The sequence below is a fragment of the Erpetoichthys calabaricus genome, chromosome 5 (genome assembly GCF_900747795.2).
Source record: "Erpetoichthys calabaricus chromosome 5, fErpCal1.3, whole genome shotgun sequence".
In the NCBI taxonomy this organism is placed as follows: Eukaryota; Metazoa; Chordata; class Cladistia; order Polypteriformes; family Polypteridae; genus Erpetoichthys; species Erpetoichthys calabaricus.
Window position 1 is genome coordinate 235,922,931 of NC_041398.2, and position 27,408 is coordinate 235,950,338.

Consider the following 27,408-nt stretch of genomic DNA (forward strand, 5'->3'; position numbering starts at 1 on the left):
TTAAGGGTACTATTTTCTTTTTTGAGAACACATTTATTGATTATACTATTTTATTTCTGATCAATTTTTAAATATTATTTGGGGGATACTTCACTGGCCAATGTAAATCGATCAGATGTAGCGCCTTATTAAGCCTTTTCCTTATTACTGACTGTATGTATATGTAAAGTCTATTGAGTTAATTAAAAACTGCAAAGCTCCTAAGTTCTTAAAGCTTTCAAATATTACTTAATGATTTCCACCGCAAGAGCATTATTGTTGTTTTTTATTTCCTCAATACCAGTCATCTATGTTTGAACGCATTTGTATTGTTGTAATATGTACTGACGCGGACATACTAGCAAGCTCGCTTTTCCTTTCAGCTGTCGCACAGCGGCGGACGCGACAAGGCACAATATTGAAAGTGAAGCTCCCGGATGTAAATTAAGCACAAAAAGGAACTGAAAGTCTTCACGTGATCGAGTACGTGAATGGCAGTGAGCAGTCGTGAGCACTTTTGCATTTCTGTCTTGACATATATTCATATAAATATGACACTATGAGCGCTCTATTAAGATGGACTGCTCGTTCGACACTCACGACTAATGGGGCGCTGGCACTGGCACTGGCACTGCTTTGTGCTACACTGGTTGCCCCAATACCGGAGCCGATCAAAGTCGATCAGCAGCCTGTTCATCCCCTTTCTTCTCTCGCTACGGAATCGGATGATGCATACAACACGTTTCAGGAACGCTACAATCGTAGTTACGAGCCGGAAACGAATCAGTTTTCACGCAGGTTAAAAGCATTTCAGGTACGTTGAACAAACTACACCAGGAAATTTCTGAACTCGGCCGCCGGTAAGGTAACTAACATCAGTTAAACATAACTGGAAGTAACACAATCAAAAATGAAAGCGGGCTTTACTATTCGAGAGTTTGATTTAAAAAGAAAGGGAATTTTTGCCGGGGCGGGTGGTATCTATTCAAATTAAGGAAAAGGGCGGTGTTATGTAAATGATTCTTATCAGTTTCGGTTGCTTGATTCTGTACAGGGTTGTCAGATCAGGGCTTACAATGGGGGAGAAGTTTTATGGGAGAAAATTGTAATGTAGGTTTGAAATTAAAATGTGAAGTGGGGATATGGACAGTGCTATAGCCAAAAGGGCTGGGAAATGTTTTCAAGGAGTGGTTTATGTTGTGGGAGAGATTATGTGTTAGGGAGAAGATCCTTAGAAAAAAGTTTGTCACTGACAAGGAAAGTGGAGGGACCATGTAGAGAAAATGTCATTTCTACATGGTGAGACCGCAAAACGAAACCCCTCAATGTGTAGTTTGATCATGTCTGAATTGTGTGATTTATAATTTTAAACTGTGGAGCAAAGGGGTAAATTTAAAAAAAAAATGACCCAAACATTATGGCGAGGAAGAGAGGAGAAGTTGGGATTGTGCGCTGATGGCGCGTTGCTGCATCCACCACACCACGAACCACCTGTACTGGGAACCAAGTGCAGCGGGAACACTGTGCACTGGAACAGTGTGAGGTTTTCTTTTTCTTTTTCTTTTTTTTTTTTGCAGTGGTGCCAATCCTGCCAGCAACCCCCAAGATTTCCCTGTAAGTTGGAGGACCTGCTTGCAGGGCTGAATGCAGTGGAGGGCACTGTAAATAATTGCCATTTATTATGGCAACTCAGCATTAAACGCAGTACAGATCCAAAAAGTCTTTACTACTTAAATGGTTACTGTTGCTTTTTAAAAAAATTTTGGAATGTGAATGAAACTTTTATTGAAAAATATATTTTGAAATAAAAACTATCTTGAGTAGCTGCACGGTGGCGCAGTGGGTAGCGCTGCTGCCTTGCAGTTAGGAGACCCGAGTTCACTTCCCGGCTCCTCCCTGCGTGGAGTTTGCATGTTCTCTCCGTGTCTGCGTGGGTTTCCTCCGGGTACTCCGGTTTCCTCCCACAGTCCAAAGACGCGATTCTAAATTGTTCCGTGTGTGTGTGCAACCTGCGGTGGGCTGGTACCCTGCTTGGGGTTTGTTTCCTGCCTTGCGCCCTGTGTTGGCTGGGGTTGGCTCCAGCAGACCACCGTGACCCTGTAGTTAGGATATAGCGGGTTGGATAATGGATGGATGGACACTATCTTGAGTTATTTCATTTTAAAATAAAGTTGTTCATATCAGAGCACAAAACATTGCCTCAACATGTTTAGAGTGGTATTTCCTATGAAAGATTTATATATAGTAAGTTCATTAAACTTTAATATTATTCACTGAGCATTCACTGGTTTTTCCAGCGAGGCTACGGATTTCCTTCCCTGGAGGGCAGCAGCTGTTAATTGACCTTCAACATGCGCTTAATGCCCTCGCCTGACTCTCGCCTCCTGGTACTTGGCCGCTTTAACTGTTTTATGAATGCTATCCCAGCACTGTTTAATCATTCCCCAGGATAAAGGCTGTCTATACTGTCTGTTTTCATTTTGTTCTTTCTTGTACTGTACATATTAGTACTAGGGTGTTGTAGCGTGTTAACCATTATGGATGTGGTGAGAAGTTAAGCAAATTGACACCTTTTATTGGCTAACTAGAAAGATTACAATGTGCAAGCTTTTCAGGCAACTCAGGCCCCTTCTTCAGGTAAGATGTAATACCTGAGTTGCCTCGAAAGCTTGTATGTATTAGTAATTTTACTTGCACACACGCTTCTCTGGGTATGTACAGGTGCTGGTCATAAAATTAGAATATCATGACAAAGTTGATTTATTTCAGTAATTCCATTCAAAAAGTGAAACTTGTATATTAGATTGATTCATTACACACAGACTGATGTATTTCAAATGTTTATTTCTTTTAATGTTGATGATTATAACTGACAACTAATGAAAGTCCCAAATTCAGTATCTCTGAAAATTAGAATATTGTGAAAAGGTTCAATATTAAAGACACCTGGTGCCACACTCTAATCAGCTAATTAACTCAAAACACCTGCAAAAGCCTTTAAATGGTCTCTCAGTCGAGTTCTGTAGGCTACACAATCAGGGGAAGACTGCTGACTTGACAGTTGTCCAAAAGACGACCATTGACACCTTGCACAAGGAGGGCAAGACACAAAAGGTCATTGCTAAAGAGGCTGGCAGTTCACAGAGCTCTGTGTCCAAGCACATTAATAGAGAGGCGAAGGGAAGGACAAGATGTGGTAGAAAAAAGTGTACAAGCAATAGGGATAACCGCACCCTGGAGAGGATTGTGAAACAAAACCCATTCAAAAATGTGGGGGAGATTCACAAAGAGTGGACTGCAGCTGGAGTCAGTGCTTCAAGAACCACCACACACAGACGTATGCAAGACATGGGTTTCAGCTGTCGCATTCCTTATGTCAAGCAAGCCACTCTTGAACAAGAGACAGCGTCAGAAGCGTCTCGCCTTTGGACTGCTGCTGAGTGGTCCAAAGTTATGTTCTCTGATGAAAGCAAATTTTGCATTTCCTTTGGAAATCAAGGTCCCAGAGTATGGAGGAAGAGAGGAGAGGCACAGAATCCACGTTGCGTGAGGTCCAGTGTAAAGTTTCCACAGTCAGTGATGGTTTGGGGTGCCATGTCATCTGCTGGTGTTCGTCCATTGTGTTTTCTGAGGTCCAAGGTCAACGCAGCCGTCTACCAGGAAGTTTTAGAACACTTCATGCTTCCTGCTGCTGACAAACTTTATGGAGATGCAGATTTCATTTTCCAACAGGACCTGGCACCTGCACACAGTGCCAAAGCTACCAGTACCTGGTTTAAGGACCATGGTATCCCTGTACTTGATTGGCCAGCAAACTCGCCTGACCTTAACCCCATAGAAAATCTATGGGGTATTGTGAAGAGGAAGATGCAATACGCCAGACCCAACAATTCAGAAGAGCTGAAGGCCACGATCAGAGCAACATGGGCTCTCATAACACCTGAGCAGTGCCACAGACTGATCGACTCCATGCCACGCCGCATTGCTGCAGTAATCCAGGCCAAAGGAGCCCCAACTAAATATTGAGTGCTGTACATGCTCATACTTTTCATGTTCATACCTTTCAGTTGGCACACATTTCTAAAAATCCTTTTTTTGCATTGGTCTTAATTGATATTCTAATTTTCCGCAATACTGAATTTGGGACTTTCATTAGTTGTCAGTTATAATCATCAACATTAAAAGAAATAAACATTTGAAATACATCAGTCTGTGTGTAATGAATGAATCTAATATACAAGTTTCACTTTTTGAATGGAATTACTGAAATAAATCAACTGTATACTAGGGGGCTTTGCCCTCTGCTCACTTCGCTCGCCAACCCCCGTGCCTACTCTATGCTCTAGCCTCTTTGCGGTTCTGCAGCTCATGTATGGGGATGCGGACGTACAATTTACTATTTTACATTACAGTGAAAAATTCACCATATTAAAAAATAGTAAAATATAATAATTTGAATGTAAATTATGCTTCATGTTGCATTCAAGTTATTCGTCGTGTAATACAATTTTGTTCAGTTTGGCTTTGAAATTAACATCCAAAAACTTTTTAAACTTACACTCTTACTATAAAACTTCAGTAAAAACAATTTTTTGAATTAAATTTCCATTAATATCGCATTGACTTGTGATTCTGTGTTTGGACTTTCATTGTAACAATGCAACGTATAACTGCCCGTGACTGAATTTTGTTTCTTTCTCTCTATTAAATGAAATGACTTTTTTGAATGTTTGGCACTGAGATTTGTAAATTGTCTTTGCCAAAGCTAATCTAACGGGAAACTGTAAACGTTTTAATACTAATGGCATATCAAGGTCTCTTTTGTTGTCTAATGTTGTCCCTTGAAGATGTACTACATTACCTTTCTTCAATACATCCTTCTTTCTACAGTAGTTCGTGTGGTGGAAGACTGGACAGTGTTAACGGTTGTAGATATCCTTCGTGATATTGTAAGTTGATGTTTTCATCTTCCGCACCATCTCCACCAACTCACTGGTCTACAAAAAAATATTTTTTGTTTGCTTCTGGGAACTTCAGAGCTCTTTATTAAGTTTTTTACACTCATTTCATTAAGCTAGCATGTCAGGTTTTTGAAATACACACCATTAACGTTTTGACACTTTTGAATATCAATATAATATATCAACACGATATCTGGAGTTTGGACTCTGTCCCACCAAAATTGTTTTGATGTGTTTATTCTGAAAACAAACTAGAAGACGATACCAGAGACACGTTATAGCATATTTATGTCAATTTACCTCAATATAAAAGTGAGGTCAGTGTGCCCAAAAATGTTGGAGGCACTCGCTTTTGCGCTTGTACTGCACATCCGTCTCTCTTTGCAAGAACCAACAGCAGTCACTCATCATGCTTGGAGTGAATTTCCCCGATATCAGTTTTCCATCACCTTTATATCTTGATGAAATCTTTCCCCATACTCATCTCTGACATTGCTTACATTTGATGGAAAAAAATCAAGATGAGAATGTAAAAAATGCATCTTCAGTGACATTCTGGCTCCCGTAAGCTAATATACTTTCAGCAGGTTCTCCACAAGCTCAGTATAATTCTCTGCTCTGAGATTGCACGAATGAGGGTGCTGATTCAGTGGGCTTCAGTTTCCTTTTGAACTCATCGTCAAGCATCGGTTCATGAAACACCTTCCTTAATTTTGGCGTCACTTTTCTCAAGTCCAAACTTATTTCTTAAATGCTGAAATGCATTGCCTTTACTGTCCAGTCACCCTAGTTGTCCAAAACGTAGAACATCATAACTAAAAAACGGGACGTGCTGGACGAAAACGGTTTTCAGATTTGGAGTCAGCAAGTGAAATGTGTTAAAGTACAAGTGAAAGAATCCCAGTAGCAAAATGCTTGTTGACCAGTGAGCTGTTTCAGTATAGTCAACTGATACGCATTTATTTAACCAATTTGCCGTGTAACCGATTGACATTTTTGGTGTTAATTCGTTTGACTTCATCGTTTCTCGTGCTAGGATTGCCCGTGTACTCATTTTTACTATTGATAACCCTTTCGTGATGAAATGTATTCTCTTATCAGAGCAAGAACTGTGTCTGTTAAAAGCATTCACACAAATGAGAGGTGAGAGTACCATGTGCAATGCTTTCTATGGTTGAGATGAGGGAGTGAATTGAAAACAACTTATGGCCAAAGTCTCGAATCGTGGGACTTGAAAAAATCTTCCAAAAAGTCTCATCACAGGATTTTTTATTATAAGAAAGATATATATATATATATATATATATATATATGTGTGTGTGTAACACCTGTGAAAAAATTCTCAGTTTTTTCAGTTTTTTCTTCAAATTTAATCAGCTGAAATAAAATCAGTGACCTAAAATGTTGAAAAGGTAAGCAATAAACTGCCAGAGGTTTAAATTTAAAGTTTAGGTTAGCAAAAAGTGAAATAAAAAAGAAATTTCAAAATATTAGAAATGGGCCTTCTTCAGGGAACAACTAATAGGTTACAACCTACAGATGTTTTGCAGCAACTAAAGGAAATGAAGCTTGCAAGTTAAAGTTTGCACAGGTGTCCCAACTTCTGTTGATTACTTAAAAACCCTCCATGTGTCTTAAAGCAGAGTTGGAACGCACTGTGTTACTACACCCTCTGAAGTACGACTTGGACAATATTCCAGTGATAATGGTAATAAAACGGCAATTAACAAATGAAATGAGACGGAGCATTATTGCCTGTAGAAGGGTAGGCCTTTCGCTTAGAGAAATTAAAAATGAAAATAAAAGTGTCCGTGAGTCCAGTGGTGTCAGGCAACTGGAAACTGAAAGGAACTCTAATAGGAAGAGATCTGGCAGAGCCAAAGTCACCAGACCACCAATCTCCCATCTTTACGTCCAGACTTAAAACTTCTTTTTTTTAACTTGCTAACTCCCCTCGATTTTGTCCCTTTATTGTACAGTTTAGTACTTTTATGATCATATACACATAATGTTATTGTAATTGTATATTGTTATTTTTCATTGTTTTTTCTTTTTACGTGTTTATTTCATTTAGCATAAATGAATTTAATTCTTTGCTTTGATACAATACAATACCCTACCATTTATTTTTGTATAGCCCAAAATCACACAAGAAGTGCCGCAATGGGCTTTAACAGGCCCTGCCTCTTGACAGCCCCCCAGCCTTGACTATCTAAGAAGACAAGGAAAAACTCCCAAAAAAACCCTTGTAGGGAAAAAATGGAAGAAACTCTGGGAAAGGCAGTTCAAAGAGAGACCCCTTTCCACGTAGGATGGGCATGCAGTGGGTGTCAAAGAGTAGGGGGTCAATACAATACAATACACAGAACAGAACAAATCCTCAATACAGTATAAAAATAAAAATTTTACAAGTATGGACCAGAATTTAACAATAGATGATATCCCATGATATGATTTGGATTTATTTAGAGTTCTGAAGACCTCAGCTATCAAGCTTCCTCCCCTACTTGGCCAGTTCACAGCTGAGTCAGCGCTGGGCCTGCCAATCCAATTAAAGGACCCCTCTACCCGATGATTCTTGTGATCCTCCATCACGGATGACTTTACCTTAGGCAGGCAAAACAACTTGGCAGGTGGGCCGTGGCACCAAGTGTCACATCTGAGTACCAAGAAGAGAAACAGAATAGGTGAGGGTGATATATTTCTTTGACTTTTTGTAAGGACAGTGTTCTGTTTTTTAAAGCGGGGGGGGTGGCTTGCTGATTTGTTTTTGTCTTTTTTTTTTTTTCTTCAACTCCCCAGGCGGAAATGTGGCTTTTTACAGAAGCACTTCAAGTAAATTAATAAACAAATAGATACATCAAAATCTTTCTTCTCATATAAAACGCTACCGTGGCTGTCCGTTTGTCTGTCCAGGATTTTTAATCCCCTGTAGCTCGCAAACCGTTTAACCTACTGACCAAAAATTTGGTACACATATACTACGTGACGTCTACTGTCTGCTTTCTGGATGATGATTGACCTCCAAGGTTATTCCTCTTTTTATTTGTATTTTATTGTATTGTAGAATCAACTCTTGGCAGCAGCCAGTAGGGTGGCGTATGTGTATGGGCGCCGTTCTCATCCCTACCACCTTCGCCGTCACTTTCCCTACCTCTTCGTATCTCAAATCATTCTTGAGGCAGATTGAAGAGGCGCTTAAGTGAAAAATTAAGAAAAACGTACTAAGTAATTGCAACACAAAAACCTGAGTTAATCAGTTTTAATGTGAAAAGATGGCAATGGAAGAAGAGAAGAAGCGGGCCACTAGGGTGGAGAAAAGAAGACCTGCTCAGGAAGCAGCAAGTGCATCAACCTCTGAGCAAACGAATGATAAACGTACAGAGAAAGAAAGAAGCTGAAAACTATAAGTCAGGTGTATTCACTGCATGTTATCGTGCAGTACGCCGTTACTGATATACTGTATATATATTGTGACGTGTGAGTCACTGCGTTATCCCAAAGCCTTACACACAAGCCTTGGCAGCGGTCAGCTTGTAGTTGTTTCTGTGGTGCTGCGAATCTGCGGTTGCCTCGACAATAGACAAACAACCTTCAATAGACGCGCCAGTCACACTTCTGCAAGTCGTCCCGTTGGGGAAGGTCTCAAAAGAGTTCAGAAGTCTCACAATATATACACATATAAACACACACAATTTCCATCCGATAACTATCGATCTACTAAGGTTTATATAATTATATCACAGGCTTTGTTTCCAGTTGGTGCACCAGAACTGGTCCGGTAACTTGCCTTGGGCTGTGCAGCAGAATATGAAAAGGCTTTGGATTCAAGGGTAATCACCCAGAATATGTCTGAGTTCTTTGTCAGTATATACCATATACAGTAGAACCTCTGGTCACGAACGTTTCCGAACACGTACAAATCGGGTTACGATCAAAAAGTTTGCCAAAACTTTGCATCTGTTCACGACCACACACTCTGGTGGCGAACAAAAACACTGGTGGCCAGTTTCCCTACGCGCGTTCGTACGCGCCAATAATTTGCCATTCTTCATTTTCCATTTTCTTTTGTGTGCGTATACAGGGTCTAACAAAGCAGCTGATGTTGCAAAAGGAGTTACAATGTTAACCAAGCAGAGGCCTCAAGTGCTGGAAGATATGGAAAAAGTGTTGCTAGTGTGGTTGAACGAGAAGCAACTTGCAGGGGATAGCGTAAGCGGGGCAATCATATGTGAGAAAGCCAGGAAGATTCATGGCGATTTGCTAAAAAAAAATTCCTTCTTCGAGTAGCGAAGGTGAGGAATTTAAATCCAGTAGAGGATGGTTTGAAAAGTTTTGCAAGAGAAGTGGCATTAAATTTTTTTTCCTGCGCTTGTAGAGAAAAGCCAAGCAAAATGACACCTTTTACTGGCTAACTAAAAAGATTACAATATGCAAGCTTTCGAGGCAACTCAGGCCCCTTCTTCAGGCAAGATGGCTAACACGGTACAACACCCTTTTCCTGTGCTTAAAACTCATAAAAAAAGTGTTTACAGCGAGCGGTTCGTAAGGGTCTAGCGCACACTCTTACAATGTTAGTTTTCTCTGTTGTTCAAGGTTTTTACAGTGTTATTCAATGTTTTTACATTTAGTTTACTATTACACTGTGCATTCTATTGTATAATTAACTATTTTTGTGCTTAAAAAAAATATATTTACATACAGTTCGTACGGTCTGGAACGGATTAATTGTATTTACATACAATCTTATGGGGAAATTACGTTTGGGTCGATACCAAATCAGGTCATGTTCAGAGTTTTGGAACGAATTACGGTCATACCACTGTACTGTATTTTTGTAATGATATTACTTATGATACTGTGCATAATTTTGAGTTTGTTAGTTCATAAGTTGTGAATTACTGTATACTATGTCTGATCTTTGACTCTGCTATCGGGAGTATTAACATTGAAAAGGTGTAGGTAGCCCTTTTACTTTGTGAGCACACAGTGGACAATCAGCCTATGAGGTTACATAGAGAGAGATGGAACTTTACTTGTCCCCAGGGGGATATTTTGGCTTTTTAAAGAAGCTGTTGCCTGAAGAAGACGACCTGAGTTGCCTTGAAAGCTGGCATATTGTAATCTTTTTAGTTAGCCAGTAAAAGGTGTCATTTTGCTTGGCTTCTCACTACATTCACAATGGCTAACATGGTACAACACCCTAGTACTAAAGAAGCTTGTTTTAAATTAATAAATACATAAAAAATAGATACACACACCCACAAACAATATGGTCTGAACTCACACTAGAATGCCTAAAAAAGGAGAAAATTTAAAAAGAAAACTTCTGACTTGGCAGTCCCAGACCCAGTGAGGCACTACACAGGCTCATTGGCATTGGTATACAGGAGCCATAGTCGCATTTCTTGACACACTTAATTCATTTACTGAAAGTCCTCAGTTCTTCATAATGTTTTCATTCTCTCCTTTCCTACTACCTTCTGGGGTGTCCAGTGTGCATCCCATATTCTTGGTGTAACTCCTGACTCATTTTCATTCATCTAATTTATTTCTTCATTGGGCCAATCATGTTGGTTCCTTCTTAGTAATATTCAGAAGATTCAACCATTCCACACTAATTATGTCACAAAACTCCTTGTTCAGACACTGGTTTTCTGTCTCGACTGGACAATTGCAATTCTCTCTTGGTGGGACGTTCTTCAACTGCTTTCCAACCACTCCAGCTCCTCTTGGATGCAGTTGCTTAGCTGGTGTTCTCTGTTTCTCGTTTCATTCCTACTACTCCTTTGCTTTGGTCTCTTCACCGGCTTACTGTTGTTGCAAGGATCCACTTCACAACTGATGTATTGACCTATGGTTCTCTAAATGGATCCTCTCCTTAATATCTCCAGTCTTTGGTCTGTTCATATGTCCTGTCGAGAAGTCTCTGTTCTGCCTCTGACCATCCCTCTTCTTGTTAGACTGGACAGCGTTTCTCCATTCTTGTTTCAAAGCTATGGAATGATCTCCTCTCTGTCTACTCAAACTGGACCCAATTTACTTATCTTTAGACGTCTTTTGAAAATGCACCTTTTCATTAAATATTTTGGAACCATTTAATTTCTCTGCAGTGGGTTGGCACCCTGCCCGGGATTGGTTCCTGCTTTGCGCCCTCTGTTGGCTGGGATTGGCTCCAGCAGACCCCCGTGACCCTGTGTTCAGATTCAGCGGGTTGGAAAATGGATGGATGGATGGATTTCATTTCTTTCCTACTGGATAGCTGCTGTTGTACTGTTAAAGAGTTTAAGATATAGATTTTGGTCTTGGTCTAGTTACCGGTATAATTATGTAGTAGTTCTACTCCCTCTTGCTCATGTTTTTATTTAATTATCTGTTGCTTTTGTTGCTTGCACCTTCTAATCATTCTTGTATATATTACAACTTGATTTGTAAGGTGAAGGCATTCGCTAAATAAATAAATAATAATACCTATTATATACAGTAATCCCTCACTTATCGCGGGAGATAGGTTCCAAGGCCGACCGCGATAACTGAATTTCCGCGAAGTAGGGACACCATATTTATTTAATTATTTAATGTGTATTTGGACGTTTTTAAACCCTCCCTGTATTGTTTACAACCCACCCTTTACTCTATTAATAACAGGGACAACTGCTAAGCAATATGAAATCGGCAGATAAGTTTACACTTACTGTATAGCGAAGTACACGTAGCTATATATGACGTGATGATGGTGATGAATATGCTGCGCAGTAAAAATGATGACGATGAAGGTGATAATCCCCTGAATGCAGTAGTAAGAGCACGTTAATGGTGAATGAGTGAGATGAGACTTCCTGGTTAATGCAGCACTCCGTCGCTGAGCCAATCAGCAGCACACAGGAACTTAACTGCGTGCTCTGATTGGGTAGCTTCTCAGCCATCCGCCAATAGCATCTCTTGTATGAAATCAACTGGGCAAACCAACCGAGGAAGCAAATACCAGAAGTAAAAAGACCCATTGTCCGCAGAAACCCGCGAAGCAGCGAAAAATCCGCGTTATATATTTAGATATGCTTACATATAAAATCCGCGAAGTCGTGAATCTGCGAAAAGTGAACCGTGAAGTAGCGAGGGATTACTGTACCTATATAATATACCTATTGTGAATTTCCCCTTGGGATTAATAAAGTATTTATTTTTATTTTAGGAAAGTCTCAAGAGACACAGCCACCTAAATTCCTTTTCTTATGATGGAAATGGCTCAGCAAGGTATGGGATAAACCAGTTTTCAGATTTATCACCACAAGAATTCAAGGGTAAGTGATCATTTAATCGATCATAGCATTAAACATTCTCAAAAACAACTTAATCTACTGTAGTTTAGGTGTGGAGGGGGGCTGATACCTATTTCAGCAGATGGTGCAAAGCAGTTCTATGAAATTCTAGTCAGATTTAAAATAAATAGATCTAAACCTTTCCTCTTTCTCTTGAACTGTTCTTGTTCCTCAGGGCTCTGTCCTCAGCCATCTGCTCTTCTGTGTCTATATGCTTCCCCTCATTCGCAGTGTAAAGAAAGACAAAGTCAGAAAAAGTTTTGGGGGGATCCACCTCATATATTGTACAGCAAACAACAACAAATACCACTGTAATTCTGCAGAGTTTTCACCATAGACTGAGTCTCCAACAAAAGAAAGACTGAAAACAAAGGTTATGCAATAGCCCCCAAAAAAGAAAGAGGCAGGATAACGAGGTAATTGCCGAAAATTAGGTCATTGTGGGTGTGGTGTGGAACAGGAAGAGGAAGATTAGGTCTGGCTATTCTCTTCAGAGGATCTGAAAAAGGGGGAAGAAGTAGTGTTAGTCCACTCATTTAGTCCCTGTCCCTGCGATTTAATCTTAGTTAGACCCCCGAGCTGCCTCTGAAATGCACGTGTGTAACAGTAGCTATGGACTGGGTTATCATTTTTATGCAGATGATACTCGACTCTATTTCAATGTTAAAAGCGAAACTTCATCATGGCTTTCTCAGCTCACAACTTGCCTCAGAAAAATTAAAACCTAGATGGAGCAGAACTCTTTAAAATTAAATTTCAACAAATCTGAACTCCTACAAATTGGCACTAAAGTGCAACTTAAGAGAATGAGCTCCTTCTCAAGCCACTGTTGACGGTGATCTCATCAAACCTTCTTCTTCTAAGGAATCTTGGTGTCATCTTTGATTCGTCTTTTTCTTATTCTACTCACATAAACCACATTAAGAAACTTTCTCACTTTCATCACCATTACATATCCCATTTTTGCTCATTCCTCTCCTCTTGTAATGCTGAGAAACTTGTCCCTGCTTATGTCACATCCCACATCGATTACTGTAACTCCCTACTGGCAGGTGTCCCTTTTAATCTTGTATCACGGCTCCAGTTGATTCAAAACTCTGCTGCAAGAGTCCTTACACCAATCCTGCTTCGCCTTCACTGGCTCCCTGTGTCTTGCAGGATTGAATATAAAATTCTATTATTAACCTACAAAGCTTTAAATTGCCTCACACTGGACTACATTAGTGACCTTTGCTCTGCTCCTGTTTACCCACTAAGGTCCTCTGATTCTGGCCATTTTGTTGTGCCCCACACTAACCTGCACTCTGGATGATGACAGGGCCTCTTTAGCTGTATAGCATCCAGACTTTGGAATGACCTCCTGAAATGAATGAGATCAACTGACTCCATTCATTCTTTTAAAAAATAACTGAAAACTCATCTGTCCGGGAAGGCGTCTAACTTGACCTGACATTCTGCCCCCTCTTTCAGTCTTCCTCTCTGTCCAGATGCTCAGTATAATTTGTGTGTGTGTGTGTTATTTGTTCAGGCTTTTTCTTTTAGTATTGAGTTTAGTTTTTTACTCTGGTTTATTGTCTTTTATTCTATTTAATGCTATGTATCTCCTGTATTTATCTGTTTAGTGTTCTATGTGTTTGTACCCAATGTTATATATACAGTGCATCCGGAAAGTATTCACAGCGCATCACTGTTTCCACATTTTGTTACGCTACAGCCTTATTCCAAAATGGATTAAATTCATTTGTTTTCCTCAGAATTCTACACACAACACCCCATAATGACAACGTGAAAAAAGTTTACTTGAGATTTTTGTAAATTTATTAAAAATAAAAGAATTGAGAAAGCACATGTACATAAGTATTCACAGCCTTTGCCATGAAGCTCAAAATTGAGCTCAGGTCCATCCTGTTTCCCCTGATCATCCTTGAGATGTTTCTGCAGCTTAATTGGAGTCCCCCTGTGGTAAATTCACTTGATTGGACATGATTTGGAAAGGCACACACCTGTCTATATAAGGTCCCACAGTTGACAGTTCATGTCAGAGCACAAACCAAACATGAAGTCAATGGAATTGTCTGTAGACCTCGGAGACAGGATTGTTTTGAGGCACAAATCTGGGGAAGGTTACAAAAAAATTTCTGCTGCTTTGAAGGTTCCAAAGAGCACAGTGGCCGCCATCATCTGTAAGTGGAAGAAGTTCAAAACCACCAGGACTCTTCCTAGAGCTAGCCGGCCATCTAAACTGAGCGATCAGGCGAGAAGGACCTTAGTCAGGGAGGTGACCAAGAGCCCGATGGTCACTATGTCAGAGCTCCAGAGGTCCTCTGTGGAGAGAGGAGAACCTTCCAGAAGGACAACCATCTCTGCAGCAATCCATCAATCAGGCCTATATGGTAGAGTGGCCAGACGGAAGCTACTCCTTAGTAAAAGGCACATGGCAGCCTGCCTGGAGTTTGCCAAAAGGCACCTGATGGACTCTCAGACCATGAGAAAGAAAATTCTCTGGTCTGATGGGACAAAGATTGAACTCTTTGGTGTGAATGCCAGGCGTCACGTTTGGAGGAAACCAGGCACCGCTCATCACCAGGCCAATACCATCCCTACAGTGAAGCATGGTGGTGGCAGCATCATGCTGTGGGGATGTTTTTCAGCGGCAGGGACTGGGAGACTAGTCAGGATAAAGGGAAAGATGACTGCAGCAATGTACAAAGACATCCTGGAGGAAAACCTGCTCCAGAGCGCTCTTGACCTTAGACTGGGGCGACGGTTCATCTTTCAGCTGGACAACGACTCTAAGCACACAGCCAAGATATCAAAGGAGTGGCTTCAGGACAACTCTGTGAATGTCCTTGAGTGGCCCAGCCAGAGCCCAGACTTGAATCCGATTGAACATGAATTTAATCCATTTTGGAATAAGGCTGTAACATAAGAAAATGTGGAAAAAGTGATGCGCTGTCAATACTTTCCTGTTGCACTGTATAACTTCTCCAGTTTTTGTCACCTTAGTTTTTGCATTTGGTGGCCCGTTATTGGTCCACTTTTTCTGGTGCATCCTGTTATATGTCAGCGAAACCTTTGTTAAATGTCTTCTTTGTGCACATTTTGTTTAGATTAATATTGTGAATTATTTTAGACATTTAAAATTGTGTATTTTTTAATTTAAGTATTGTTTAGTTTCTTTGTGTATAAGCTGCCTGGGTTATGTTCCTTGTGTTTTATAGGTGGTCCCCCAAGAGGCGGGGGCTACCTGCCACTCACCACCAGGAACTGACTTCTGCTTTATACAGTGGTGTGAAAAACTATTTGCCCCCTTCCTGATTTCTTATTCTTTTGCATGTTTGTCACACAAAATGTTTCTGATCATCAAACACATTTAACCATTAGTCAAATATAACACAAGTAAACACAAAATGCAGTTTTTAAATGATGGTGTTTATTATTTATGGAGAAAAAAAATCCAAACCTACATGGCCCTGTGTGAAAAAGTAATTGCCCCCTTGTTAAAAAATAACCTAACTGTGGTGTATCACACCTGAGTTCAATTTCCGTAGCCACCCCCAGGCCTGATTACTGCCACACCTGTTTCAATCAAGAAATCACTTAAATAGGAGCTGCCTGACACAGAGAAGTAGACCAAAAGCACCTCAAAAGCTAGACATCATGCCAAGATCCAAAGAAATTCAGGAACAAATGAGAACAGAAGTAATTGAGATCTATCAGTCTGGTAAAGGTTATAAAGCCATTTCTAAAGCTTTGGGACTCCAGCGAACCAAAGTGAGAGCCATTATCCACAAATGGCAAAAACATGGAACAGTGGTGAACCTTCCCAGGAGTGGCCGGCCGACCAAAATTACCCCAAGAGCGCAGAGACGACTCATCCGAGAGGTCACAAAAGACCCCAGGACAACGTCTAAAGAACTGCAGGCCTCACTTGCCTCAATTAAGGTCAGTGTTCACGACTCCACCATAAGAAAGAGACTGGGCAAAAACGGCCTGCATGGCAGATTTCCAAGACGCAAACCACTGTTAAGCAAAAAGAACATTAGGGCTCGTCTCAATTTTGCTAAGAAACATCTCAATGATTGCCAAGACTTTTGGGAAAATACCTTGTGGACTGATGAGTCAAAAGTTGAACTTTTTGGAAGGCAAATGTCCCGTTACATCTGGCGTAAAAGGAACACAGCATTTCAGAAAAAGAACATCATACCAACAGTAAAATATGGTGGTGGTAGTGTGATGGTCTGGGGTTGTTTTGCTGCTTAAGGACCTGGAAGGCTTGCTGTGATAGATGGAACCATGAATTCTACTGTCTACCAAAAAATCCTGAAGGAGAATGTCCGGCCATCTGTTCGTCAACTCAAGCTGAAGCGATCTTGGGTGCTGCAACAGGACAATGACCCAAAACACATCAGCAAATCCACCTCTGAATGGCTGAAGAAAAACAAAATGAAGACTTTGGAGTGGCCTAGTCAAAGTCCTGACCTGAATCCAATTGAGATGCTATGGCATGACCTTAAAAAGGCGGTTCATGCTAGAAAACCCTCAAATAAAGCTGAATTACAACAATTTTGCAAAGATGAGTGGGCCAAAATTCCTCCAGAGCGCTGTAAAAGACTCATTGCAAGTTATCGCAAACGCTTGATTGCAGTTATTGCTGCTAAGGGTGGCCCAACCAGTTATTAGGTTCAGGGGGCAATTACTTTTTCACACAGGGCCATGTAGGTTTGGATTTTTTTTTCTCCCTAAATAATAAAAACCACCATTTACAAACTGCATTTTGTGTTTACTTGTGTTATATTTGACTAATGGTTAAATGTGTTTGATGATCAGAAACATTTTGTGTGACAAACATGCAAAAGAATAAGAAATCAGGAAGGGGGCAAATAGTTTTTCACACCACTGTATATCCAGAGGGTCTCAATTCCACAATTCCTGGTGGTTCATTTTCATTTCTCTGGGGAGTTGAGGAGTTTACTTGTGTTTTGCTGTGGTCATGCTTTTTGATATTACTGTATATTTTTGAATATTTTCTTTGTTTTTTAACTTTGCCATTGGATTGTGTCTTGGGACTTGTTTCCATTTACTGACAACTCCTTTTTGCTTTGTGTGCTTTACAGAGTTTCTTGTACCTACATTTACAGTATTTTTGTGATAATAACTCTTTTATTTGATAAAGATTCTACATTGCCCTTTTTGTATCTAGTCGGGGTTTCTGAAGGGATTTCCCCCTCTAGTGGGCATTTTTAGAAGGGTTCTTGGCATATATGTGGTTTGGGATTCCTAGTTATAGCAAATCCATTATGAATTATCAAGCAGTAGTATTCCGTCATACTGACATCCCAACGTCCCTGGTACCTTCTTTCCATGTCGTTGATATCCTGATGAAATCTTTCACCCTACTCTTCACTCACTGCTTCCAGATTTTCAGGGTAACATTCCAAATGTGAATCTAAAAAGTGAACTTTAAGGTTCATGTTGCAAAACAATTTCTTAAACTTAACTAAAACATTTCTCACAATTCCTTTATAATTTGTGTCTTTATTGTTACCTAAAAACTTAGAAAATACTTTTTTGAGTAATACCCATTGTTCCTAGTGGTTCATTCTGTCGTATCCATGGGAGTTCCAAAACCACACATCCCAAAACACTTTCAATAAGTGCCCACTAGAGGGGGGAAAACACCAGCAAAACCCCAACTAGATGGCAAAGGGGCTGTGAAAGCTCTTTATAAAATTAAGCATGTATTTTAACAAAAGGCTGTGCAAGCACAAAGCTATGAAGAGCACAAAGGAATTGCCTGAAAAGACAAGGTAATTTACAGTAAACAAAGTAACAGTACAGAATCCAAAATCGTAGTGAAAACACAGAGCACAGGTTCAAAGAAATCTAGGAAACATAAAAAGCAATAGCAGGTGTATTATCGTACTATTTCCCTCTACTTACCCTTTACCTGTTTTCCCTCAAGGGTAAGTGTACTCGTCAAGTTCGTTATCGGGTTGGTCTGCTGTTGCACTTTAAGATGAACACACACATACATAGCTATACGCATACACACAGACCCTAACCACAGCAGTGCTCCATGAATGACACACACACACTGATTAACCTTCAGCACTTTAAACCGCACAAGTGCTTTAGGAATAACACAGCCTGTCACTCGGCACCTCAAGAGACTTACTTATTATCGGCACGAACAACATACGATGTTTTAATGATATCTCAGACCTAAATATTACTTTTGTTCTACAAGAATACATTTAAACATACAAAGACTCTGCACTCTTGACTATAGGCCATTTATCAGCCAAGAATACCTTCTTTACGTCCTGTTCCCTACTATTGAGTGGAGCTCTCACTCTCAGCCTTAATAAACCTTGCAGCACAGAGGTAATGGCAAATCTCCAGCTGCACTAGGTGCTCAAAGAAATCTAACTTATTATTTCAATCACTCTATAGACATTAAGGCAAAGCATAGAAAGTTAAAAGCAGCATGGTATTTATTACAAGAATAATAATAATACCACTAGAACAAAGAATAATAGAAAATAGGAACTGATAGGAAAGTCTGAATATATATAGTCTTTAGAAAAAGCTTATGAAAAAAAGTAGAGATGACAAGGATGAATGTTCCAGGGCGGCGTTTGATTTAGCAATCGACGTTTATGGAAATGTTGTTAACTGATGAAAACTGGTCATACGTGTCTTTGTTTTCTTTTCTGATGTCACTCTTCCATCGTCGCTGTTTCTCTTCTTCTTCGTTGCTTTCAAATGAGGCAAATTTATTATAAAGTTTCATGCCGTAGTTTCACAACACATGAATGTTCCATGCGCCTGATTGGCTGGCTGTCAATATAATGGATGAATTTTGCTCAAACTCTTTAATCTAAATTTTCCCAGATAATAACGTTTTTTTGATATTGCCTCATGCCCTCCTTTCCCAAGCTGTAAACCAAATTGTTGTCCCAGATGTCCATCCATAAAGTAATCAATAGCCTGAGGTATGGCTCAGTCTTCCTTTCCCAGGCAGTAATACTAAATTAGCACTATGCTGTGAACAACTGTTATGAAAGTGAGGTTTAAGGGAAGAGGATATACCTTTTTATTATAATGCCTCCTACATCTGAATTCATCTTGTTGGGATTGAGCAAAATATAACAATAAAATATAGAGAATAATTTGTAGATTTTATACACCATAACAGCAGGGCATAGAAAACACAAGAAACACTTCACTCCCTAGCACAGTTGTAATAAACCACCTGGAACTATGGGAGGCCCTTTCATAAATAGGGTGGAGTGTCATTCCTGGTGGTGATTGGCAGGTGGCCCCACCCCTTGAGGAACCACCCACAAAACACAAAGGACATAACCTGTATCAGTACCACTAACGAATAAATACACAGAAAAATATACATAATACGTAAAAGAAACATTAGTACAAATCAATAATACAACATTAGACACAAAAGACCAGAAACATGACTCTGAACCCCAGTCAGGGACGAAATGCTGGTTGAAACATGACAACTGCTGCACTCTCTCCCGTATCACGAGTCTGCTGTGTTGGCTAGAAATTTAAGAAGTTTGGCTTCTTTTTGGACAGACCTCATACACAACTGCCTACAGAGTGCTTTCAGTATTCTTAGTCGAAAAATGGAGACTAAGGTCTGCGTTTTAAAAAAAACGTGCATGTAGTCTCTGTGTCAATGTTTGGAATATTAGAGGAAAACTGGAGAACCAGAAAAAACCCACACAGCAACCAAGGCAGCACTATAGTGTGAAAAAAATACTTAATACAATAGGCTTTATTTATTTATCTGATCTGTTACAGTAAATCATTAATTTTTTCCTTATTTTTAATTTCAGACAAATATTTAAGAAGTAGATCTGAGCTGTGTCCCAAGTATGGACATTTAGAAGACAGAAACTACAATGTGGACCTACCTTCCCGATTTGATTGGAGAGATAAAAATGTTGTCACACCTGTTCGAAGTCAACAAATGGTAGGTATCCTTTTTTTTTTATTTTAACCTTATTGTAGCTGCATTTACCCAAAATTACCAAAGTTCTGCAGCTTTAGTTTGCTTTGTGGGATTCTAGCAGTAGCTTGACGCATTTAAATGATTCCACAGACAAAATTGGAATTGGTATAGCGGGTCCCCACCACACTTCCTTTTTACATATGGGAGTCTGTAGAACCCAACACCGTCGATAGCTATGCCCGAGCTTAGCTGACAAATAGGGACAAATCTCAGATGAAGCATAGGTATGGTGGAAAAAGTGTCAAGGTACTTTTATTAAAATATCAAAAACAAATCCAAAAAGTGTCCACAGTGCAGTGTTCTTAAAAAAAAAAAAACAGTACATAAATAAATAAATAAATAAATAATCCAAAAAAAACAGGCGAAAAGTGTGGGGGGATAAAAATCCATAATAAATAAATCCGTTAAAATCAGTGGTTAAAATGCAGTAACTAACACCTCACAATCTCAGCCCACCTCCTTCTCTTTCTCCCATGGCTCACCCATTACTCACGTAGCCAGTGGGGACTCAGCAGCCACAAACTCCTTTCTGCTGACCCCCGTTTTGGCTGCCTCCGTACTGCGCAGTCAGACCGTCCAAGGTCGGCTCTCCTCCAGTCTTCCTTCGCGCTCACTCAGTTGCACCCCGGATACCTTGGGAGGTCATCTGCCTTGCTCGCCCCACTCTACCCACCCAAATATTCAGTGAGGAGAACTAGCCCCTAGAGTGCCACAGCCGATGCTCCTTTGTGGGGTCCCAGCTTGTACCGCCTTCTCCTTCCAGGTGGCCAGATCGTCCTCCCAAGACTGCCTTTCATGTCTTTTAACCTCCTTCTCTTTCTTTTGCAATCTTTTTCCTTGATCTCTGGATTAATAAAGTATCTATCTATCTATCTATCTATCTATCTATCTATCTATCTATCTATCTATCTATCTATCTATCTATCTATCTATCTATCTATCTATCTATCTATCTATCTATCTATCTATCTATCTATCTATCTATCTATCTATCTATCTATCTATCTATCTATCTATTCTCCTGATCCCCCTGTGCCAGCCCGTCCATATAAGGCTCCGTGGGTGCAGCGCCGTAATTCACGACACATTAAGCCGATGAAGCAATTGAGAATGACCTCACCCGCACGTGCAGGTATAACTTGCCCCAATTACCTCATTAACTCCCTGCGGCTGTGCAATCGCGCCCACGGAGACTGACACGGCTATCTGGGTTTAAAACTGGCCTTATTTTTGAATCCGCAGACCCACTATACCACAAAAATACCTTTGTTATTAAAAGCTTTAGTAGAAATTCAAAGTAAAACAGTTCACACAAAAATAGAGAAAGTATTGGTATTGCAAATTAAATAAAAGTTCTGTTTAAGGGTTATATTTCTTGTTTGTTTCTTTAAGATTTCTAATACAGTGATCCCTTGCTATATCGCACTTCGCCTTTCATGGCTTCACTCTATCTTGGATTTTTTGCTGGTTCGCGGATTTCTGAGGACAATGGGTCTTTTAATTTCTGGTACATACTTCCTCAGTTGGTTTGTCCAGTTGATTTCATACAAGGGACGCTATTGGCAGATGGCTGAGAAGCTACCCAGCTTACTTTTCTTTCTCTGTCTCTTGCGCTGACTATCTGTGATCCTGACGTAGGGGGTGTGAGCAGGGGGGCTGTTCGCACACCTAGACGATAGGGACGCTTGTCTAAAAATGCTGAAAGATTATCTTCACGTTGCTACCTTCTGTGTGCAGCTTTTAAGTATGCTGCACGGTGCTTCGCATACTTAAAAGCTCAAAGGGCACGTATTGATTTTTGACTTTGTTTTTCTCTCTTTCTCTCTCCCTGCTCCTGACGGAGGGGGTGTGAGCTACCGCCTTCAACAGCTTTGTACCGCAAGCCAAACAGCCCTATTGATTTGTTTGCTCCTTTGAAGAGGAAGATATGTTTGCATTCTTTTAATTGTGAGACAGAACTGTCATCTCTGTCTTGTCATGGAGCACAGTTTAAACTTTTGAAAAAGAGACAAATGTTTGTTTGCAGTGTTTGAATAACGTTCCTGTCTCTCTACAACCTCCTGTGTTTCTGCGCAAATCTGTGACCCAAGCACGACAATATAAAAATAACCATATAAACATATGGTTTCTACTTCGCGGATTTTCTTATTTCGCGGGTGGCTCTGGAACGCAACTCCAGCGATGGAGGAGGGATTACTGTACATTTCAACCATTTCTAAATGGTCAAAAAACAGTATGCTTAACCCACTTACAAACAGTCCATGTCAACTACAGTTAGGTCCATAAATATTTGGACAGAGACAACTTTTGTCTAATTTTGGTTCTGTACATTATCACAATGAATTTTAAATGAAACAACTCAGATGCAGTTGAAGTGCAGACTTTCAGCTTTAATTCAGTGGGGTGAACAAAACGATTGCATAAAAATGTGAAGCAACTAAAGCATTTTTTGAACACAATCCCTTCATTTCAGGGGCTCAAAAGTAATTGGACAAATTAAATAACTGGAAATAAAATGTTCATTTCTAATACTTGGTTGAAAACCCTTTGCTGGGTTTCCTCCTATTTAATGCTCTGCCAGGCCTATTACTGTAAGCCAAACGCTCCTTCGCAGGGCCCCAGCTCGTGGTGTCTCCACTTTTCAGGTGGCCAGATCATCCTGCCAAGCTGCCATTCATTCACTTACTTTAACCTTCTATTTTTCCTTCACCTCCATCGATCGATCTCTCTACATTCCATTTCCCCCCTTTCTCTGGTGTCGACCCGTATATATACACACCTACCTCCCTGCGCCTCCGTGGGCGCAGCGCCTTAATCACACACCACAGGAAGCCAGTGAGGCAATTTAGAATGACTGCACCCACACGTGCAGGTGCGACTCGCTCCAATTACCTCATTAACTCCCCACGGTCGTGCGATCGCACCCACGGAGAATGGCACGGCTATATGGATTTAAAAACCCAGCCTTTTTTTCAGAAGCCGTGGACCCGCTATACCACACAGCTTTAGAGCAAATTGAAATGGAACCATCACTTGAATCGAGCTATAGTGATGACAATGTGAATGGCTCATCACACGTTGATAAGATAGTGTCATATGCATCAGTTTTACTGTTACGACTGAACTGCTACGATATGCATGTGAATTTGGTTGCGTGATCCTGCAGTGGGGTGCAATATGTGCATGAAAAAGAGGCAAAATGATTGTGATAAAGTGGAAGGACAAGAAAGATGTTCGACTCCTAAGCACTAAGCAGCAACTGTCAATGCTAAGGTCGGGAGAAATATCGAGATCACTAAACCTTGTGGTGTGGTAGCCTACAATAACACCATGGGCAGTGTCAATCAAGTGAAAGAGGTCTGGATACTTTCTTGAATCCATTTGTAACCAGTAGGGGGCGCCACCATGCCCCAGACCCAATAATACCCAACACAGTCATGGGTTCAAATAATGGATGTATTAATCCACCCAGCACTTTGTACAATGATTGTAAAGCCAAATAACCATACAAACAAAGAAACTCTCTCCTCTGCTTCTACCTCCAGTTGAGTGTTGCACACTCCCTCCTGAGTCCAACTCCCCGAAGTAAGGCAGAGGTCTCCTCTTATACTGGACCCGAAATAGCCCCCAGTGACATGGCATGACTTGTGGAAAGCATTTCTGGGTTGTATGAAAACCAGGGAAGTCCTCCCCCAACAGTGCCCTCTTGTGGCACCCGGGAACCCCGACTGGGTTGAACTTCCAGATTCTAGTACCCATGAACCCCTGTGGGTGACTAAGGTGGGATGCCTCCACTTAACATATGGGGGATGAAACTGGTCCTGGCCTCCGGGTTCTGCTTGACCAGTCTCTGGAACCTTCCATCTGTTCCAGAGGTCATGCTGTCGTCCTGTCCTCTCTGGCACTCATACACTTTAAAGTGTGTTGAAATGTTTCATGTTCAAGTCTTTGTCCTGTGGAGGTTGCGTCAATGTCTGTTAAATTATAAGTTTCACTGAAACATCTAATTTGAACAGGGGTGTCCAAACTTTTGAATAAAACTGAATAGAAATACAGTGGAACCTTGGTTTGCGAGCCTAATTAGTTACAAATTCATGCTTGTAATCCAAAGCACTCGTAATCCAAAGCACTCGTATTTCAAGGTGAATTTCCCCATAAGAAATAATGGAAACTCAGATGATTCGTTCCACAACCCAAAACTGTTCATATAAAAATGATTAATTCAAAATATAAAGTAAAAATACATAAAACAAATTAACCTGCACTTTACCTTTGAAATGAATTGTGGCTGGTGGGAGTGAGACGAAAGCGAGGAGAGGAGGAGGAGGAGAGTTATTGTTATAATGACTTTCACTCTAACTAACAGAATCCCTGCTATCTGTTGGCTCACTGGGATCTTCTTCTTTTTTTGCGACTTCCATCCATCCATCCATTGTCTCCCGCTTATCCGAGGTCGGGTCATGGGGGCAGCAGCTTGAGCAGAGATACCCAGACTTCCCTCTCCCCGGCCACTTCTTCTAGCTCTTCCAGGAGAATCCCAAGGCGTTCCCAGGCCAGTCGAGAGACATAGTCCCTCCAACGTGTCCTGGGTCTTCCCCGGGGCCTCCTCCCAGTTAGACGTGCCCAGAACACCTCACCAGGGAGGCGTCCATGAGGCATCCTGATCAGATGCCCGAGCCACCTCATCTGACTCCTCTCGATGCGGAGGAGCAGCGGCTCTACTCTGAGCTCCTCCCGGATGACTGAGCTTCTCACCCTATCTTTAAGGGAAAGCCCAGACACCCTGCGGAGGAAACTCATTTCAGCCGCTTGTATTCGCGATCTCGTTCTTTCGGTCACTACCCATAGCTCATGACCATAGGTGAGGGTAGGAACATAGATCGACTGGTAAATTGAGAGCTTCGCCTTGCGGCTCAGCTCCTTTTTCACCACGACAGACCGATGCAGCGCCCGCATTACTGCGAATGCTGCACCGATCCGCCTGTCGATCTCACGCTCCATTCTTCCCTCACTCGTGAACAAGACCCCAAGATACTTGAACTCCTCCACTTGGGGCAGGATCTCGCTACCAACCCTGAGAGGGCACTCCACCCTTTTCCGGCTGAGGACCATGGTCTCGGATTTGGAGGTGCTGATTCTCATCCCAGCCGCTTCACACTCGGCTGAGAACCGATCCAGAGAGAGCTGAAGATCACGGCCTGATGAGGCAAACAGGACAACATCATCTGCAAAAAGCAGTGACCCAATCCTGAGCCCACCAAACCGGACCCCCTCAACGCCCTAGCTGCGCCTAGAAATTCTGTCCATAAAAGTTATGAACAGAATCGGTGACAAAGGGCAGCCCCGGTGGAGTCCAACTCTCACTGGAAACGGGTTCGACTTACTGCCGGCAATGCGGACCAGGCTCTGGCAACGATCGTACAGGGACCGAACAACCCTTATCAAGGGGGCCAGTACCCCATACTCTCAGAGTACCCCCCACAGGATTCCCAGAGGGACACGGTCGAATGCCTTTTCCAAGTCCACAAAACACATGTAGACTGGTTGGGCAAACTCCCATGCACCCTCCAGGACCCTGCTAAGGGTATAGAGCTGGTCCACTGTTCCGCGACCAGGACGAAAACCACACTGTTCCTCCTGAATCCGAGGCTCGACTATCCGACGGACCCTCCTGTCCAGGACCCCTGAATAGACTTTTCCAGGGAGGCTGAGGAGTGTGATCCCTCTGTAGTTGGAACACACCCTCCGATCCCCTTTCTTAAAGAGGGGGACCACCACCCTGGTCTGCCAATCCAGAGGCACTGTCCCTGATGTCCATGCGATGTTGCAGAGGCGTGTCAACCAAGACAGTCCTACAACATCCAGAGCCTTGAGGAACTCCGGGCGTATCTCATCCACCCCCGGGGCCCTGCCACCAAGGAGTTTTTTGACCACCTCGGTGACCTCAGTCCCAGAGATGGGGGAGCCCACCTCTGAGTCCCCAGGCTCTGCTTCCTCATTGGAAGGCATGTTAATGGGATTGAGGAGGTCTTCGAAGTACTCCCCCCACCGACCCACAAAGTCCCGAGTTGAGGTCAGCAGCGCACCATCCCCACCATATACAGTGTTGACACTGCACTGCTTCCCCTTCCTGAGACGCCGGATGGTGGACCAGAATCTCCTCAAAGCCATCCGAAAGTCATTCTCCATGGCCTCCCCGAACTCCTCCCACGCCCGAGTTTTTGCCTCAGCAACCACCAAAGCCGCATTCCGCTTGGCCTGCCGGTACCTGTTAGCTGCCTCCAGGGTCCCACAGGACAAAAGGGACCGGTAGGACTCCTTCTTCAGCTTAACGGCATCCTTCACCGCCGGTGTCCACCAACGGGTTCGGGGATTGCCGCCATGACAGGCACCGACCACCTTACGGCCACAGCTCCGGTCAGCTGCCTCAACAATAGAGGCACGGAACATGGCCCATTTGGACTCAATGTCCCCCACCTCCCTCGGGATGTGGTCGAAGTTCTGCTGGAGTTGGGAGTTGAAGCTACTTTTTGCGACTTTAACAAGGAAATCTATCCAATGACAGTTGCTTTTGCCTGAAGTGTCACTACACTTGGACACAAAATAAATGCTTTATGCACTGTAAGGTTTCTAAACTCTTTTGGGATTCCACCCAACAGGACGACAAGCGGAAGAGCATCCTGAAGCAACTACAGGCTCCTAGCGCTGTTTCATTTCGCCATAAAAGTGAATCTGAAAACATGGTGTACATGCTATAAGCGCCTGCCGTCGATGGGTAATGTAAGGAAAATTATAAATGCGCAGGGCACAGTTTTACTTGGCTATTAACCTGGTCACAACCCTGCTGTGTCTGTGTATAGGAGAGCGGCAGATCCCCCTACAATAAATAACTGTGCTGTTCCTGTTTCACGCTGAATAAAGCTGGTGTTGCTAAAGTACTGAGACTCAGCTTCGTGTTTTGGGGTGTAAGACAGGGACTCGCACGTTACAACACACACACGTGGTCACAATGTTGTAGTAAACAGTATACACTCGTACGGATGTTGACTACATGAGTGAGGCACGCCGACTAAGACCGTGGATGTGAGGTGATTACCCACAATCCCGC

At 41.8% G+C, this 27,408-nt stretch overlaps 1 protein-coding gene across 1 annotated transcript in view; it reads left to right on the plus strand.

Annotated features, from left to right (window-relative positions):
- The first annotated feature begins 426 nt into the window (after window positions 1–426).
- The window catches only part of ctso (cathepsin O), a 51,198-nt gene continuing 24,216 nt past the window's right edge, over window positions 427–27,408 (plus strand). Inside the window, exons 1-3 of the mRNA XM_028802668.2 lie at window positions 427–793; window positions 12,133–12,241; window positions 20,125–20,261. Of these exons, the coding sequence (XP_028658501.1) occupies window positions 539–793; window positions 12,133–12,241; window positions 20,125–20,261 (501 nt within the window). The 5' untranslated portion in view covers window positions 427–538. The remainder of the gene's footprint in view (window positions 794–12,132; window positions 12,242–20,124; window positions 20,262–27,408) is intronic.